Genomic DNA, 15,694 nt, shown 5'->3' with positions numbered 1-15,694 from the left:
GAAGAGGTTGGACAGCCACTGGTTGGGGATGGTCTAGGTGTAGTTAGCTATGCCTATGCTCTACTGTGGGTATTTCCAATGTTTCTGTGCTTTTCTGGTTGGTGTGCAGGACTGGAAATGACACTGGCACTATGGTCCCCCTGCTTTACTGGCAGGTTAGGGTGTTGTCTTGTGTCAGGGTTAACTATAGTTTTGTTAAGAAGTTAGTGGATTTGTATAGGATGGGTTGGATAGGGAGGTCCTGCCTCAGGCAGGGGGTGGACTAGATGACCTGTGGAGGTCCCTTCCAGCCTGACTTCTGTCTGATTCTGTGATATCCTAGTTATTACCTAGGTACTAGTCCCTGTCCTTTTCTGCAAGCTGAATTTGAATTGTACAAGGCAAGATCCTATTCTATCCAACAAGCATGAACTTATTCCACTCTCCTAAGAGTCCATGAAATGCCAGTCAATAGAAAAGATGGGTGCTCTGTCTGACTCTTAAAGTTTAGAAGAGAGCATACTGCAGAAACATTGGTGTTCATGGTTTTTCAGGGGCTTCAGCAAGGTAAAATAGGATTGTACTTGGATGCCTCAGTATTACTTTGCCTGATGGATAGACTAGGATCTGGTCCCAAGGGTGCAGAATTGCTGGGCCAGACTGGAGAAACTTGTGGCAAGTTGATTTAAGAAGTGTAGTAGCAAAGATGAGTAGTGCAATCATTACTGTAGCACCCTGTTGTTTGGATGAGCCTGTTTTTCCATTGACTTCCAGGTTGGATACTGACCATACATAGTTGCCTATAAAAATTGTCAGTGGGGCAGTGGGCTTTTTGCTTTGGCAACCAACCGAGATGGCAAAGACAACTAGCAAAAAGGGGATGAAGGGCCATAATGCAGAATCCTGCAGTAAGCACCTCACCAAGTTTACTGATGGTTTCAGCAGAAACAAATAGTTACCACTGCTCATAATGCAGAGTTAATGTCCACTGAGATAAATGGGGCAGTTCTGGCCTCTGTTCATGTTTCAGGATACCTGTGGGTACAAGAAGGCAACTCCACAACAGCTTACACTCTGTTATTTTCAAAACCTCAAGGACAGAAAACCTATTTCCCATCTGTCTCTTCTTGCTCTTTAAATCCACACAAGCTTTAGAAGATGGCTTTATCTTTTTAGTCTCTAGAAAGTTTTAAACCCCTCTTAAATCAGCTGACATTTTAGTAAATTTTGGATAGTTTTAATTTAAGCCTCTTGGAGGATGTATACTTTTAATTACTCTGATATGGTGTATTCTTGTCGTATGGTAGATATAAACAAAGTGGAAGAATTACTAAAACCTTGAGGCCTTCTCTGCCAGAGAAAGAGAGAGATTTATTTCAATAGAACACAAAATGTAAGTCTAAATCAATATGGTTATATTAACTACAATCCCTTCCAGAGATGCATATAAAGGCTTTTGTTGTTGTTGTACTTAAGTTACTTGAGAAAAGTGTTGGTATAGATTTAACCCTATCCTGGAGCCTTGTGCAAGGCTTACACTAGTACAACTTGACTCTGTAGTCACAACTTAAACTACCCTGGAGTGGAGGGGTCTAAAAGGCTTATTGAGTAAGCAGGTTCCTGGACTAAGAGTTGACAGTAGTTTCTGTTCTGCCCAAGTGCAGCTTTGTGTCCACTGTGAATTTTGTTGACAAAGGAAGATCCTGGGTTGTGGATTAGCTCAAGGAATAGATCAGGCGTCCCTGGCTCCATGAGCTCAAGGACCGCAGCATGTTGAGACAGGTCAGAGCAGCCCCATCTAGCTGGGGCCCCAGGGGTCAGCCTGCCAGCCTGGGGCTGCTCCCCCGGCTCTGTGCTGTGAAGGGGCTGGCACCCTGCACTGAAGCACCCTCATGCCCCAGCCAGCTGGGGCAGGCTACGCTGAGTGGCATTATGGATTACTCCACTGCCTCTTGCAGCCAAGGGAAGTATTTTTGTTCCCTTGAAAGGCCATGTAACAAACCACCTGAGAACACATACATGTTTCAATCCCCTTTGACTGTAGAAGACCTATAGCCCAGGTCTCCTGCCTTAAACAAAATCTGTGAGTCCTGCTCAGCCCTTTGCAAGAGGAACTATAGGCGCCTCCCATCAGGAGAGGACTCTGGGCTCTGTATATTAAGTAGTGAAAGTGTGTAAACTGTGAAGATAGGGAAGTGGACCTGGCAATCCTTACTGGCTAGCTCTACATAGCTCCCTGCTTAGTGCTTAGCGTGATGCCTGTTTGGGGTCACCACTCTAAGACCCCTGACTTGCCCTGACTGCACATGGGGTTGGGGGTGTGGGGACAGGATACTGGCACCTAAGCATTTAAGTGTGTGGATGTTGAAGTCAGAGGGTACTTTTGATAAGAATAATCTACTACTGTATTTTCTCACCTACAACATCCACGTTTCCCCCCAGAATAAACCTCCCTCCCAAAAAAATGGGCCGCACGTATTAAGCAGGGAAGCTGACTTCCTGCCCAGGATAGAAGCACCCTGCTTTGATTCCTGCTCCACCATGCAGCAGCTGTGACATTACTATTCGGGCAGCTGAAGGAGTCAGCTCACTTAACGGTTCATTGTTCTTCCAACTCCAGAGATGTTAACGAACATCTCTTCTTTTTAATAGTCTGGATGTTCCACTAATCAAGCTAAACTTTCTTTGGGCAGCTTTGCTGTCTGCTCCTGCTTCTCTTCCTGTTTCACAGCCCTGGAGACTCTTCTGTTCTTTAAAAAAAAATAAATAAATCATAGATCCACCCATGAACACCTATCTTCAGCAGCAGCAAGGTTTTAAGCTTCAGTTACTCAGGAGAGGGAGAGCGAGTCAGCTGAAGATTAGGCTCTGGCCCTGGTCCAAGCAACCCTAATGCTGGAAAATGCTTTTCTTTTTCATTCTGCCTTTCAAAAACAAGGGACGTATTATACTCCAGGGTGTGTTGTCTGCTAGAAAATACAGTATTCTTTGGCCACAATCACAGGGTCGTACGAAAGGAGACATGGAAGGGACCTCATGAGGTCTCATCTAGTCCAGCTCTCTGCTCTCAAGGCAGGATCATCTCTGACTAAGCCATCCCAGTCAAGAGAGAACTGATGCAGAGCTGTACTGGTGTTACTGGGAGTGGGCTACTGCACTGGGGAGGCCGTGTGCAGGGTGGAAGAGCTCCATGTGCTCGGAGCGCTGCGCTGCTTGTGCTGGAATAGCCGGTAATCCGCAGCCAGCGTATCCTGCACCCTGCACCCTGCGCGGCAGCCATCGTGGTGGGCGACCTTACCTGAGCCCAGCAGGGCATCCCAGTGAGGCTGTGCGCGTGGGTACCGGGAGAGGTTCCCCAGCAGCCCGTCTCTGAGGATAAGCAGGGTTTGGTGGTCCTAGACCACCTAGTGGTGCCCGGTCCCAGTCCTCACCCCGTTGGGACGAAGTCTTGGCTTCCTAGAAGAAAGGCAGGAGGAAGCGCTGGGCTCCCGTAGTTGTGTGTGTGTGTGTGTACGTACTTGCATGAAGCAGGGTGGGTGTTCCAGTTGTGTGTGTATGAAGGGGGTGCGTGAGTGTGTGTGTGTGTATGTGTATCCATGTGTATGAAGGGGGGAGTTCCAGGTGTGTGTGTGTGTGTGTACACGTTCCAAGTCATGTACGCGTACGTATCAGAAGGGGGGCAGTCCGTTTGTGCATGCGTACACGGACGGAGGGTCTAATCGTGTGTGCGTGCATGCAGCATTTCACACTTGTCGGTGTATGTGTGTACACGTGTATGAAGAGTGGATTTCTGGTTCCGTGTGTGTGTTCCTCCAGTCATATGTGTAGGAAGGGGTGGCTGTTGTGTGTGCATACCTGAAGGAAGACTCCAATCGTGCGTGCATGTGTGCACGTGCGCACTCGTGCGGAAGCCAGTCTGTGTGCCTGTCTGTGTACAAAAGGGGATTCCTGTCATGTGCATGTGTACATGTATGAAGGGGGGGGGGTCCAGTCGTCTGTGCTTCTGCCCACCTACGAAGGGGGATTCCCGTCGTGCGCGCGCGTGTCCGTGTACGAAGCGGCAGCCGGCCCAGTCGCGTGCGTGCGTGCACGTGTGCACACGCACAAGTACGAAGCGGCGCAGTCACGTGCGCGCCCGCACACGCCCGAAGCCGGGAGCCCCCGTCCTGCTCCCTCCCCCCCCCCCCCGCCCAGCGCGTTCGACGGTTGGCGGTTGGCCGTTGGGCAGCGCGGCGTTGCCCGGGCAACCGCGGGCGGCGGCGACGTCAGCTGCGCGCGCCCCCCAGCCGAGGCGGACGCGGCGCGGCGCGGAGCTCCCGGCGCATGGAGCCGCCGCCGGGCAACGCGTCGCGGGCAGCGGCCGCCAACGACAGCAGCGCCGCGGCGGGGCCGGGCCCGGGGGCGGGGACGGGCGCGGGGGCGGCGCTGCTGGCGCTGTCGGCGCTGGGCAACGGCGCGGTGGTGCTGGCCATCGCGCGGCACCCGCAGCTGCGCACCGTGCCCAACGCCTGCGTGCTGTCGCTGTCGCTGTCGGCGCTGCTGGGCGCGCTGCTGGCCGGGCCGCTGGCGCTGGTGCCGCGGCCGCGCTGCGGGCTGTGCGCGGCGGGCGCGGCGCTGCACGCGGGGCTGGGCGGCGCCGCCGCGCTCACCACGGCGCTGCTGGCCTTCGAGCGCTACCGCGCGCTGGCCCGCCCGCCCCGCCGCCCCCTCGGCCGCCGCCGCGCCGCGCAGCTGCTGGCCGCCGCCTGGCTCCTGGCCCTGGCCCTGGCCGCGCCCGGCTACGCGCTGGCCGCGCTCGGCCACGGCCCCGGGCCCGGCCCACGCTGCCTGCTGCTGCCGCCCTCCTGGCGCCTGTACCGCGCTGCGCTCATCGTGCCCTGCTACCTGCTGCCCTTCGCCCTCATGTGCTTCTGCCACTACGGCATCCGCCGCGCCGTGCGCCTGGCGGCCGCCCGCACCCAGCCCCTGCCCTCGCCCTTTCCCCGGCCCTCGCCCGAGACCCGCACGGCCACCACGGTGCTGCTGGTCATCGTGGCCGCCATCGGCTGCTGGGCGCCCTACTGCGTGCTGGGGCTGGCGGGCGCCACCGGGCGCCCGCCCCGCTCGCCCGCCTGGGACGCCGCGGCCGGCTGGCTGGCCTGGGCCAACGGGGCCATCAACCCACTCATCTATGCTGCCCGCAACCCCCAGCTGGCCCTGCTGCTGGGCCGCCGGCGCCGCCAGGGTGGCGGGGGGTACCGCGGCGGTCGCCACGCCGCTGCCTACTTGGCGGGAAGGGGCGGCAGGCCTCCCGCGGCCGCGGCGCCGGGCCAGGCGGCCACGTGGGCCTGCAAGAACCCGGCCCTGCTGTTCTGCCGCGACGGGCGGCTCGACACCCCGTCCGACACCGCCCCGCCGGCCAAAGCGGGCGCCGCGGACACCAGTCTCTGAAGCCGGCAGCGACCGAGCGGGAGAGACCTGCCTGGCGTCGTCCGGCTCGGGACGCCTGAAGTAGACCGGCCGAGGATGTCTGTGCGCGTCTGGCCAGGGGCACTTGGATTAGTCTGGCCCAGGATTAGCCGGTCTGGGATGTCTGGACTAGTTTGGCCGGGGCGGCCCGAATTTGACTGGCCTGGGGACACCTGGATTAGGCTGCCCGGGGCTGCCTGGATAAATCCAAGACGTTGCCTGAGACCTTGTGAACGAGACTGGACAAAACAGTGAGAAATAGGGAGCAATCTTGTCCCCTGCAGAAGGATGGGCTCAAATTGCTGGATTAGTCTGGCCTCCCTCGCTCGGGACGTTGTGGACTAGACAGCACTGGGAAATAGGGGCCAATCCTGCCCCCTGCAGGAGGATGGGCTGGGAGGGCTGGAGGGGCGGTTTTCCCCGTCATAAAGTTTCTTCCTTCTGTTTGCCAGCACGGGAGATGGAAAACGCCTCGAGGGACAGCTGCGTGATTTCAGCAAAGGGGCCCACATGCCAGGCCAGGGAGCTCTGGAGAAAAGGTGGCAGCCATCGCTTTGTGCGGCTCATCCCCAAAGGGCAAAAAGTGCCGGGAGGAGGGTGAAGTGTGCCCCAAGCTGGCTGCCTGCCAGTGACTCGCTGCTAAGTAAGTGCCAAAACGCCAAAATACTGACTACTGACACATCCCACTGTGAAACTGCATCCTGGCAGGAGACGTTGCTTTTCCCTGTTAGGTGCGGACAGCCTCAAAGCTCTGGACTGTGGTGACACGCAACAGCGTGAGGAGGATCATCGTTAAATCACAAATGATGTAAAGCAAATGGAGGTACCTGCAGACTTAAAAAAACACAAGGGCCACGTTGTTGAGGGGGAAGTGGGAAGGTGGGAATGAAGTGCGAATGCCGTGGGAAGCTGAGGACAGCTGTGTTGGGGTGTGCGAGAATTTGGTCAGTCGAAGTACAGGCAGTCCTCGGATTTACGACACAATTGGTTCCTGAAAACTGTCTTAAGTTGAAATGTTGTAACTCAGAACCATTTTCCCATGGGAAACAATGTTATAAATGGGGGATTGGTTCCTGAAACAAGGCCCGATACCCTATTTTCACCAAAAATAATCCAGAATTTTGTACTCAATCAATTATAGATGAGTAATATAGCTACATAATGTATTTGTATTGTAAATAGCAATCATATTGATTTGGAAGGATCCTTTGAGGTGACTTGGCTGGACTTTTTGAAGGGCTCTTGGCTGGAGTCTTCTCAGGAGTCCTGGCTGCAGGTTTTCCTGGAGTCTTGTCTGCTTTCTTAAGGAAAGTGTCCAAGGAAGTTTGGACAGATGTTCTCCAGGGAGATGAGCGACGCAGCAAACTTGTTTCAGATCAAGCGTCATAAAGTCGAAACTGATGTCAGAAAGTTGAAACGGTGTCAATTTATAAAAGTTGTAAGTGCTGTTTGTTGGAACTCAAAATGTAAGTCGAGGACTGCCTGTATTACAAATGTAGGAACGGGGTCAGGCATCGGATGTGACAAAGCTCAGGACAAGGCAAGGTACAGGTTTGGAAGAGATGTGACATCCAGCGCGTGTGCGTGGTACAAGCTCCCTGCTCGAGATGGACAAAAGCTGCTAATATTTCATGCTGTTGAAGCATATTTCTGTAAGGCACTGGGGAAAGGCATGTATTGTGTCAAAGGGAAGAGAGAGAGCGAGCGCAATCATGGACCTCGTGTGTATTTCAGGGTGTAAAAAAGTGGCTGGAATGGCAGGCATTGCTGTGCTAATTGTAACACTCAGCAGACCCATTAGCATTTGAAACCTGGTTCTGATTGCCAGGATCAGTACTACTGAGAAACAAAACAGCTTCAGTGAAACGCACATCCAGTTCTCTCTGGATTTATACTTTTGTCCACAGGCTCAGGATCTCAAAGCCTTAAATTAATACTTTTATTTGGAAATAAACTAGAATTTTGACCGCCTTTGCCCTTCACCAGATTTAAATCTGAAAGGGTAGCCAGTAGGTTTCCTTGTACCATATTTCACAATATCATGGTATCATTGTTTTATCAGCTTTTTCAACTGTTTGTGACTCAAGCGAATGTAGATCATTATTTTGTGAGACAAGAGAAATAAATGGTCTTTTATGCAAGAGAGAGGACTGCTTCTGCCTGTCATTATTGCAAACTAAACATGCCAGGAGAAAGAAGTGAAAAATAATGCCCATGCTAATGATACTGAAGCACAATTTAAGTGCAGGGGAAATGTTAAATATTGGTGCATTTCTGGCTGCTTTAATTACTATCCTGTTCTATTTAGGGCTTTATCAAGTTCTGGTTTAAGTCTGTAGCAGAGAAATACTTTTGTGGTGCTGACGTTTGCACGTGGATACTCTGATCTTGCTGAACATACAGTGGTTTAGTAGTTGCGTTGAGGCAGACTAAGATTTCACCTCATTTTACAAAGGCTAACTGACAGCCAGCAGGTGGTTACAGCTTCTCATAGAGATAGACAAGGTGCTGTCTCCCCTGCCGGTGAATCTTAATGTCCACCAATATGCATTAGCCCCTGTGTCTGCAGTAAGGTGCAGATACTCAAATTGGCTTGAAATTAGTCAGTTCGGGTCTTGGTAGCAGTCTACAGGAGCATGGAGTAATTTAACCCCAAGAACTAAATGGGCTTTTAAAGTCTTCTCTGTGAAAAGCCTTTGCTGAGGCCTCAGTACTAGTTCTGGATTTTGTAGAACGTTTTATCGGATTTATGCATTTGAAAAAAAAGGGAGGCTTGCTCTGGCTCTGTTGCTATATTATAAATGCATGTGTAGGCATAACATGGAAGAGTGGATAGGGATGAATAAAGTCTCGGGATTGAATATTCCACCTAGCAGTTTCCTCTGCAGTGTAAGCTAATAGAAATTGCAAGCACACCTCCTGCCAAAACAGCATATTCCATGCTGGGGCATTGCCTCACTGTCGGCTTGGGTTGCTGTTGCACTTGAGACATTAAATATCCCATGGCAAGTTCTCTAGGAGCAGGGGTGTTAGTACTAGGAGCTGGCCACATCCCAAAAGTGGGAGTTCCCTGCTACCTCCTACAGCCTCCCCTGGACTTCCCGTCCAAAATGGTACGTTAAACCTTTGTCTCAAGTGGTATTGCTCTGTGCTTGTAATGCCATTGGCAACGTGTAGGGGGTGCACGCGGGTGCATGTGCACCCACTGAGATAGGCAGCGCAGCCCCTGAAAGAAGAACTGCCAATGGTGTCGACGGTGCTTGTGAGCAGTCACCTCTCCCCGCCGCCACCACCATGGCCACCTGCAGGAGCTCCCCACTCGCTGCCACCATGCCTCTGCTGCCAATGCTGCCGCTTGCGGGTGGTCGCCGGCCCCCCCCCCAGCCTCCAGGGGCACGTGTCATTCATGGGTAATGCACTGATGCAGCTGTGCTCTTTTCCCATTTAAGACCCCAGTTGCTGCAGTCCTGACATAAGACGTGCTTTGCTTTTGAGTCCCGCTGGCTACCACTGGGTATTAAGCATGAAGCGGGAACCAGCCTGCTGTGGTCTGAAGTGGATCAGTGCAGGCCCAGTGACAGAAATGTAGGCCCTGGAGGAATTTGTTGGCGGAAACTTAGGCATCAACAGCATTTAGCCAGTGCCAGGATTAGGTGGGTCTTTCTGATGCCACCTGAAGCTTGTAAGAGATTTGTATGGGCAAAGTGCAAATTGTGCAGATGGAAGGTTTGGATAGGGGCAACCCCACTTCAAGCAGGGGTCTGAATGACTAGAAAACTACCTAAAGACCCTTCCAGTCCTTTTTCCCCATAATTTTGTGATTCTGCAATGCAAGGCTGAGGCTCCTTTGCATGAAACACTGATGTTCTCAGAAGTCGGACGTGAGGATTCTTCACCTGGTCGTTTTCAAAGCAGAACCACCAGCTAATCCGATAAAAATAAAGGGCATGGTATGCCGAGGCTAAGCAGGGAGGCAGAGTTCAAACGGACATACCATTTGAGCTACAAATTCTTGTGATAGCCAAAGCCCTCAGCCATGGGTTAGCTGACCACATGTGGGACTCTGGGGTCACCAGTAACTGACCACAAGATGCATAGTCAGTGCCATGCAAAGCCATGCTACCTCATCTAGCACAAAGAAATCTAATCTCTGATAGTGGTAGTGTCATATTCATCCGTTTTCCTGGGAAACCATTCTCCTCATACTGCTGCTGCCTCCTATACATCTCACTTCCTTGTCGGATTTTTTTGGACTGCAAAATCACTAGTATTTATAGAGAATGGAGTGGTCCCAATAGGAGAGCTGTTGAGAGATCCACAACAGAATGGCTCAATGGTCAGAGCACTCATAAGTGGTACAGGAGAATGAGGTTCAAGTCCCTGTTTCTAAAGGAAAAAAAAAGTAGGGATTTGAACCTATTCCCCCTGAGGGCTTTGGTGTCTAACCCCAAGAGAAGGGCTGAATATCTACCACAAAAGGAGGCATCTACCTGGTGACAGAGCGGTCCCTTCTGGTTAACTTAGATCAGTGGTGCTCAGAGTACCCCGGGTCTGGAAATGTGGCAACAGGTGAGCAGTTGCAGTGTTAATTGCAGCAGCTCTGGGAGTCCCCTGGCAAGTAACACAGCCACCTCTCCCCTGCCGCAAAACTTCAGACCCACGGGAATTCCCAGAGGCTGGATGCTGTGGCCCTGCGTGCTGGAATGGGTCAGTGCAGGGGGCTGGGCTGCAGCCAGACCCAATGCAAAAGGCTGGACTCGGTGCTTAGTTCCAGACCCAGTGCATAATGTCTGATCTTGTGTTCTGGCACACAGGGCAGGTTTGTGGCCCTGGCCTGCCACTCATCCTGCATGTGGGCTGGAAAGGTTGAGCCCTGCTGACTTAGATGTTCCCCATTCAGTGAGCTTCCAAGGACCCCTCCTTAGGCACTGAACTCTTGCCATGCGGTGCGTGGGGAGCCCAGACACTTCACTTGGGGCTACACGTTCCACTAAACAGCAGGGCACCCAAAATCCAGACACTGCAGAGCCTACATGTGTTTGAGGCTCTAGCCCCAAGTGAAAAGGAGATTTAAGCTCCATGTCATTCAACTGCTTTTCAAAAAAACAGAAGATAATGTTCATAAAGCATCTTTTTGATTTAGATGGTGAATATGCTGTCTGCAATAATAAACCTGATGTACTATGTTTTAGAAGAGAAACGTTCAGCTCTGAGGCGTGTAAAGCACTTCAAAATAAAACTGATGGTACTACTCCCATGGAAATCAATGGTCGTTTTACCCTCACTTTAACTGGCGATCTGTTCAATCCATTATTTTTTTCACACTCAGTCCAAAGGAAACTCTTTGTGGGCCAGTTATGAAGCGTGACAAACTGCAAGTGTATAACTAAAGTCTAAAAGGAGTGACACAGCTTGCAATCCTCCTCCTCATAGCTAAATACGTCCAGTGAACTGTATAACCATCACCCGTTTTATTCCAGCACTATTACTGGTCACTGTAGTGTAATGTTTTATTAAGGATATAAAATACAGTATTACATTCATGAATTTTTACCCTATCAAACATGGGGCAAACCCTATGTAGTCATAGTAAGCAAAACCTATCAAAGTCTCTACCTCGTTGATAGAAATTTCATTAAAGATATTCTAGAAAAGGCACAAAAAATGTAAAGCCACTCACAGACGTCAGGGCTGCTTTTTATTTGAAACCTCTCCCTAAGAAGGAAAGCATAGGTAAGCAACCAACACCGAGCATGCCCTGACCTTTAGCTTAGTGGAACTGTTGAGCAGGCTGTCATGAACAATTTGAAAGCACATCAGACAAAGGGCCTCTCCTGGTACGCTGGGAAACCTCTATGCTGCAAGCAGCTTCGAGATATGTCTGCAGAGCTGGAAAGTCAAGGGCAGATCCTTAGCTCGACACTTTGATAAACCGTGCTAGTCGAGCTGTAGATCTGGCTCTTTGTCTGAACATAGTTGAATTTGTGTGGGGGGGCCTAAAATTATAATGCGATGTCTTCAATTCATTGTATGCAAGTACATTCATTATTCTAGAGTCATAGGAAAGTAGGGCTGGAAGAAACTGCAGGAGGACATCTAGTCCTGCCCTCTGCTCAAGACAGGATCTCCCCATCTCTAAACCATCCTCTACCAGGGTTTGTCTAGTCCAGTGGTTCTTAACCTTACTAGCCTCTCAGAAAATGCCAGCTCTCATCTTTCACTCTTAATTTTTGACTACAGAAGAAAAATAGAGGAATTTTTGTGTTTTGGAGAAGTTAGAAGGACCACAAGAGGTCAGAAAGTTTTTAACCCTGTAGATTCCTATTTGAAATCTTTGGACTTATCTTGTGAATCATATTTGCACATCTAACAGTGCTAACATTGTATGGCCACCTTGCAGTGCTGTGCACTTGAAAGGATCCCAAGGCACCCCAGGGTGGTGCAGCACCCCTGGTTAAGAATCACCAGTCTAATGTTATTAAAACTTCAGAAGCAAACCTGCACATGTAACTGCCAGACCCATCAAATATGCCCTGTAACTTGCCACAGATAAAGCGAGGGGAATGAGGGCTCTGCAATAAGGGTCCAGCCCTGCTGGAGTGTTTCCATAATTGCCTGCCAGCACTTACCTGCCATTGAAATCAGCAGACCTGATCATGCTGTTATTGGAATTAATGGGAGCATAACCAGGCCCTCTGGGAGATGAGGGGGGTCAGGACACTGCAGGATCCACCTCACTGTTCTGTTAGCTGGACCTAGAGAAATGAAGAATAGCTAATTGTGCCTGTTCACGCAGGGCCAACAGGCCATGTCCTGGGGACTTTTAAATTCACCTAGAAAGCAGCTTCAGGGGAAATTTTTCTTATTCTTCGTACATTTTGTAGACTTCAGTCATGCAGGAAACAGAAATCATGTGGGCAGGTGAGTAAATGCAACATGCACCATGGCCACAACCTGGACTCACCCGCACCCAAGGGGCCACTGCTAGTTCTGCTCTGCCCTCATGGAGTGGATCGGATGAGCCTGCACACTAAAACACAGTAAAAGCAAAGTAAAGTTCTGCATGTATGTTAGATACTGAACGTGGTTCCTCTCACCCATGCATTTGGGCGCAAAGGCAGTCCCAAGTCTTTCACCTGTGTGGGCAACTGCAAATCATCTCCACAATAACCAATCCTAGGGATTTTGCCAGACGGGGGCAACTTGTCATTCCAGCTGGGTTCTGTCCAAAATGGCAGTGCTGGAATAACTCAGCAGGTGGAACTGCTCAGACATGGCTCTGGACTTGCAACGGCTCCTGGTCAGGCTGACCCAAGCCCCTTGAAGGTTGTTACAGGTTTCTTTAGAAGCAGCTCAAGTCCACTTGTTAAGCGCAACAGGCATTATGGAGCCCGTTCTCTTCAATGGACCTTTCTTCATAGATTCATAGATGTTAGGGTCGGAAGGAACCTCAATAGATCATCGAGTCCGACCCCCAACGGCCTGAAGCCAACTCAAATCAGAGCTGTCGTATCTTTAGGTTACAAGCAATCCTTACCTTATTTCTGAAGCCTTTGTAGCACTAGTCTTAGCATTCCAGCAGGAGGTGTGCTGGTGGTGTTACTGGGATGTTGTACGGTAATGGCGGCCGGGGGCCTCCGGGTTTTGTACCAGGTGCAGCATGTGCACGTACAGAGGCATTTTATTAGGAGTGCGCTGGCTTCAAAAGTACAAGCCCCAAAGTAGATTTGCATAGAGTTTGTGCCTGAGACTGACGCTGCGTGTTTCAGGAAGAGAATACCACTGGAAATGTACGGCTTAAGCTATCTCTACTGGATATCCAGAGCAAGTAGGTTCTGAAGGGCAGATTCATCATAAAAACGGTTACAATCCTGAAAATTAAATTAGAGCCTAGACTTGTGAAGCGATTATGGAATTAAAGCTCTGAATCACATAAATGAGTTATGCAGTTATTTTATAAGGAGTATTTTAAAGCAGTGGAAGATGGGCAACCTCTTTGGTAGGCACACCACAAATAAGCCCCCCACTATCCCTGAGTGTCACTCTGATTCCCTTCCCAGCCCGATCTACTGCTCTGCTTTCTGCTCCCTGGCCTATCTGTCACTGTCCTGCCTGTCCCCTGTCCAGTCTGCTGCATGCCACAGTCAGAGGTTGCGTATGCCACATGGGGCACACCAGCTGCGGGCTGGCCACCCTTGGTTGCAAGTGTCCTTACACTTATTTGTGACCCAAGTCTGCGTTTATACTAATCAGAGTTCACATGCGGTTTTACATGCATTAGATAACATGTTCTTAAAACACCCACTCTGAGGGATGTTGTGGGGAGGGAGAGGGTAATAGCCCCATTTACAGATGCGAAACTGAGGCACAGAGATAGGATCAAAAGTTTTCACTGACTCTGGATATTCAACTTAAGATGCCTAGGACCTGATCATTAGTTTCCTGTAGCACTTTGACTGTTGAAAGCACGGCTCCCAGTGACTTCCTGCCAGATGTGCTCAGCACTTCTGCAGAGCGGACCCCAACAGATTGAGCTGGGGGCCCAGAAAATGAGGACTGTATGCTTAGAGACCACCCATACCTCATTCATTCCTCACCTTAGCCACGTACCATGATTCATCTCCAGGAACATTACTTCCAGTCTTAAACTGAGATCATCAAGTAGCAACAATACCCAGTTCCAACTGCAGACAGGAGAAATGCAAATTTTGTCTCTCTGATTTGACATGACAGTTTCAAGCCAAGGTAATATTTAGCTGGATCAGACAAGTTATCATCTGCGATATGACATGGTATTTGGAGCCTGCCTTCTGTTCTATCAGGAGCTGTTCTTCATACTTTTGTTCACACCCAGAGATTAGATTTATCCTTGTTCATTGAACTGAAGCACCAGAAATCTCAATGAACTCCTCTCAACGCATGCAGATCCTGCACAGGCACAGCACAGGGCTTTCTAATACCATTTCTTTATTCGAACCAGGTTTTAATTTGAAAGATAAGGAGCCTATTCTTCCCAGTGACATTCCTATTTCAGGCCACCTGACCCTTTGTCCTAATGGCTGGCCAATTCCTTTGTAAAGTCTGATGTTCTTTTTCACAGCTACAACACACTGTGTTTCAGTGCAAAAGCCTACAGCACACCACTTCTGCACTCAGAAACATTCGCACTGTCACTGAATGGAGGCTTTCAGGAAGCTACTATCCAACACTCATAGGCAATGGGAAAGCTTCCCCTAATGCCAGGGCTACGCAGATTTATAGACTTGCTTACCTGTGCGTGTGGAAGGTCTAGTGATTGTAATGTTGGAAGGGGGGGGGTGCTTTTTGGTCTAGGCAAAGGGACACACACACACACACCCACCCACCCTTAACAGGCTCGGGGGCCTATCTGGAAGTGACTCCCCTCCTTACTGTGATGCTGGGGGGTTCCTGTGCCTGCACTATCCTCCCTGGCTGCACAGAGCAAGGCCTTGCTGTGGGAGGGCAGGCAGGTGAGTATGTATTGCCTTCTGCCTCACCCACCACAAGGTTTTGCTGCGCGTTGCAGAGGGCACAGGAATGCAGCAGTGAGGGGCATGGTATGAGACTCCACGCTGAGCAGCATTATGGCGCGTTCCCAACTGGTGCGATTACAGCCAGGTGCACGCGTTCTGCTTAACCCACCATGTAGTTAGGTCTTCAAAGAAATGCCATGTCAATAGATGGGATTGAGAAGCTTATCATATAGCCAGTAAAGCATGCTCATAGCCTGGGGCTCTGCAAGCAAAATACTTTCAATGTAGTGGGGTTGTCTGCAGGATATCCGGGCTAAAAGCTGAACTTTATATAGGGATTTAGCTATATCTTTAAGTCACATGCTTTTTCTTTTTTAAATGCCTGCATTGGGTACACACTCATGACTAATACAAGAACGTCCCTGTTGGACTGAGCAAATGTTCACTGATACTTTGTAGGGTGTGCGTATGTGTGTGTGTTTTTTGTGGGTCTCTGATTAACATTGACGGCTCGCATCGCTCTAGAGCCAGTGAGGCCTGAGTGATGCAATGCAGAGCGGTGCAGTTTATCACATAACCCCTCTGGATCCATCCGTACAGCCATTAATCTAATCTAAATCGCCCATATAAGCAGCAAAGAGCCTGACTGAAAGGTCAGTGAAGCCAGTGGGAGTTTTCCTGCTGACTTCAAGGACTTTGAGCACCAGGCCCTTCAAGAGGGGCCTCCTTGGGGGTCTTCAAGAGGAGGCTGGATGGATGTTTGGCTGGGATGA

General features: G+C 50.4%; 1 protein-coding gene and 1 long non-coding RNA gene across 2 annotated transcripts; one reads left to right on the top strand and one right to left on the bottom strand.

Moving 5' to 3' along the window:
• Positions 1–1,149: 1,149 nt before the first annotated feature.
• LOC132248868 (uncharacterized) lies at positions 1,150–4,134 on the bottom strand. The gene is made up of 3 exons (XR_009460322.1): positions 3,835–4,134; positions 3,278–3,435; positions 1,150–2,729 (listed from the first exon to the last, which is right to left on the bottom strand). It is a non-coding gene; the product is annotated as an uncharacterized LOC132248868 (long non-coding RNA).
• Positions 4,135–4,237: 103 nt separating this feature from the next.
• Positions 4,238–7,572, top strand: GPR135 (G protein-coupled receptor 135). The gene is made up of 2 exons (XM_059723365.1): positions 4,238–5,678; positions 5,880–7,572. The coding sequence occupies exon 1, from the start codon at positions 4,303–4,305 to the stop codon at positions 5,407–5,409; it is 1,107 nt and encodes a 368-aa protein (XP_059579348.1). The 5' UTR covers positions 4,238–4,302; the 3' UTR covers positions 5,410–5,678; positions 5,880–7,572.
• The last annotated feature ends 8,122 nt before the right edge of the window (positions 7,573–15,694 follow it).

This window comes from Alligator mississippiensis, chromosome 2, assembly GCF_030867095.1.
Source record: "Alligator mississippiensis isolate rAllMis1 chromosome 2, rAllMis1, whole genome shotgun sequence".
In the NCBI taxonomy this organism is placed as follows: domain Eukaryota; kingdom Metazoa; phylum Chordata; order Crocodylia; family Alligatoridae; genus Alligator; species Alligator mississippiensis.
This window is presented reverse-complemented; position numbering and strand designations above follow the sequence as displayed.

What these genes read in the sequence shown, in the direction of transcription:
- GPR135 (XM_059723365.1), top strand. Translation starts at nt 4,303, where the DNA reads ATGGAGCCGCCGCCGGGCAACGCGTCGCGGGCAGCGGCCGCCAACGAC.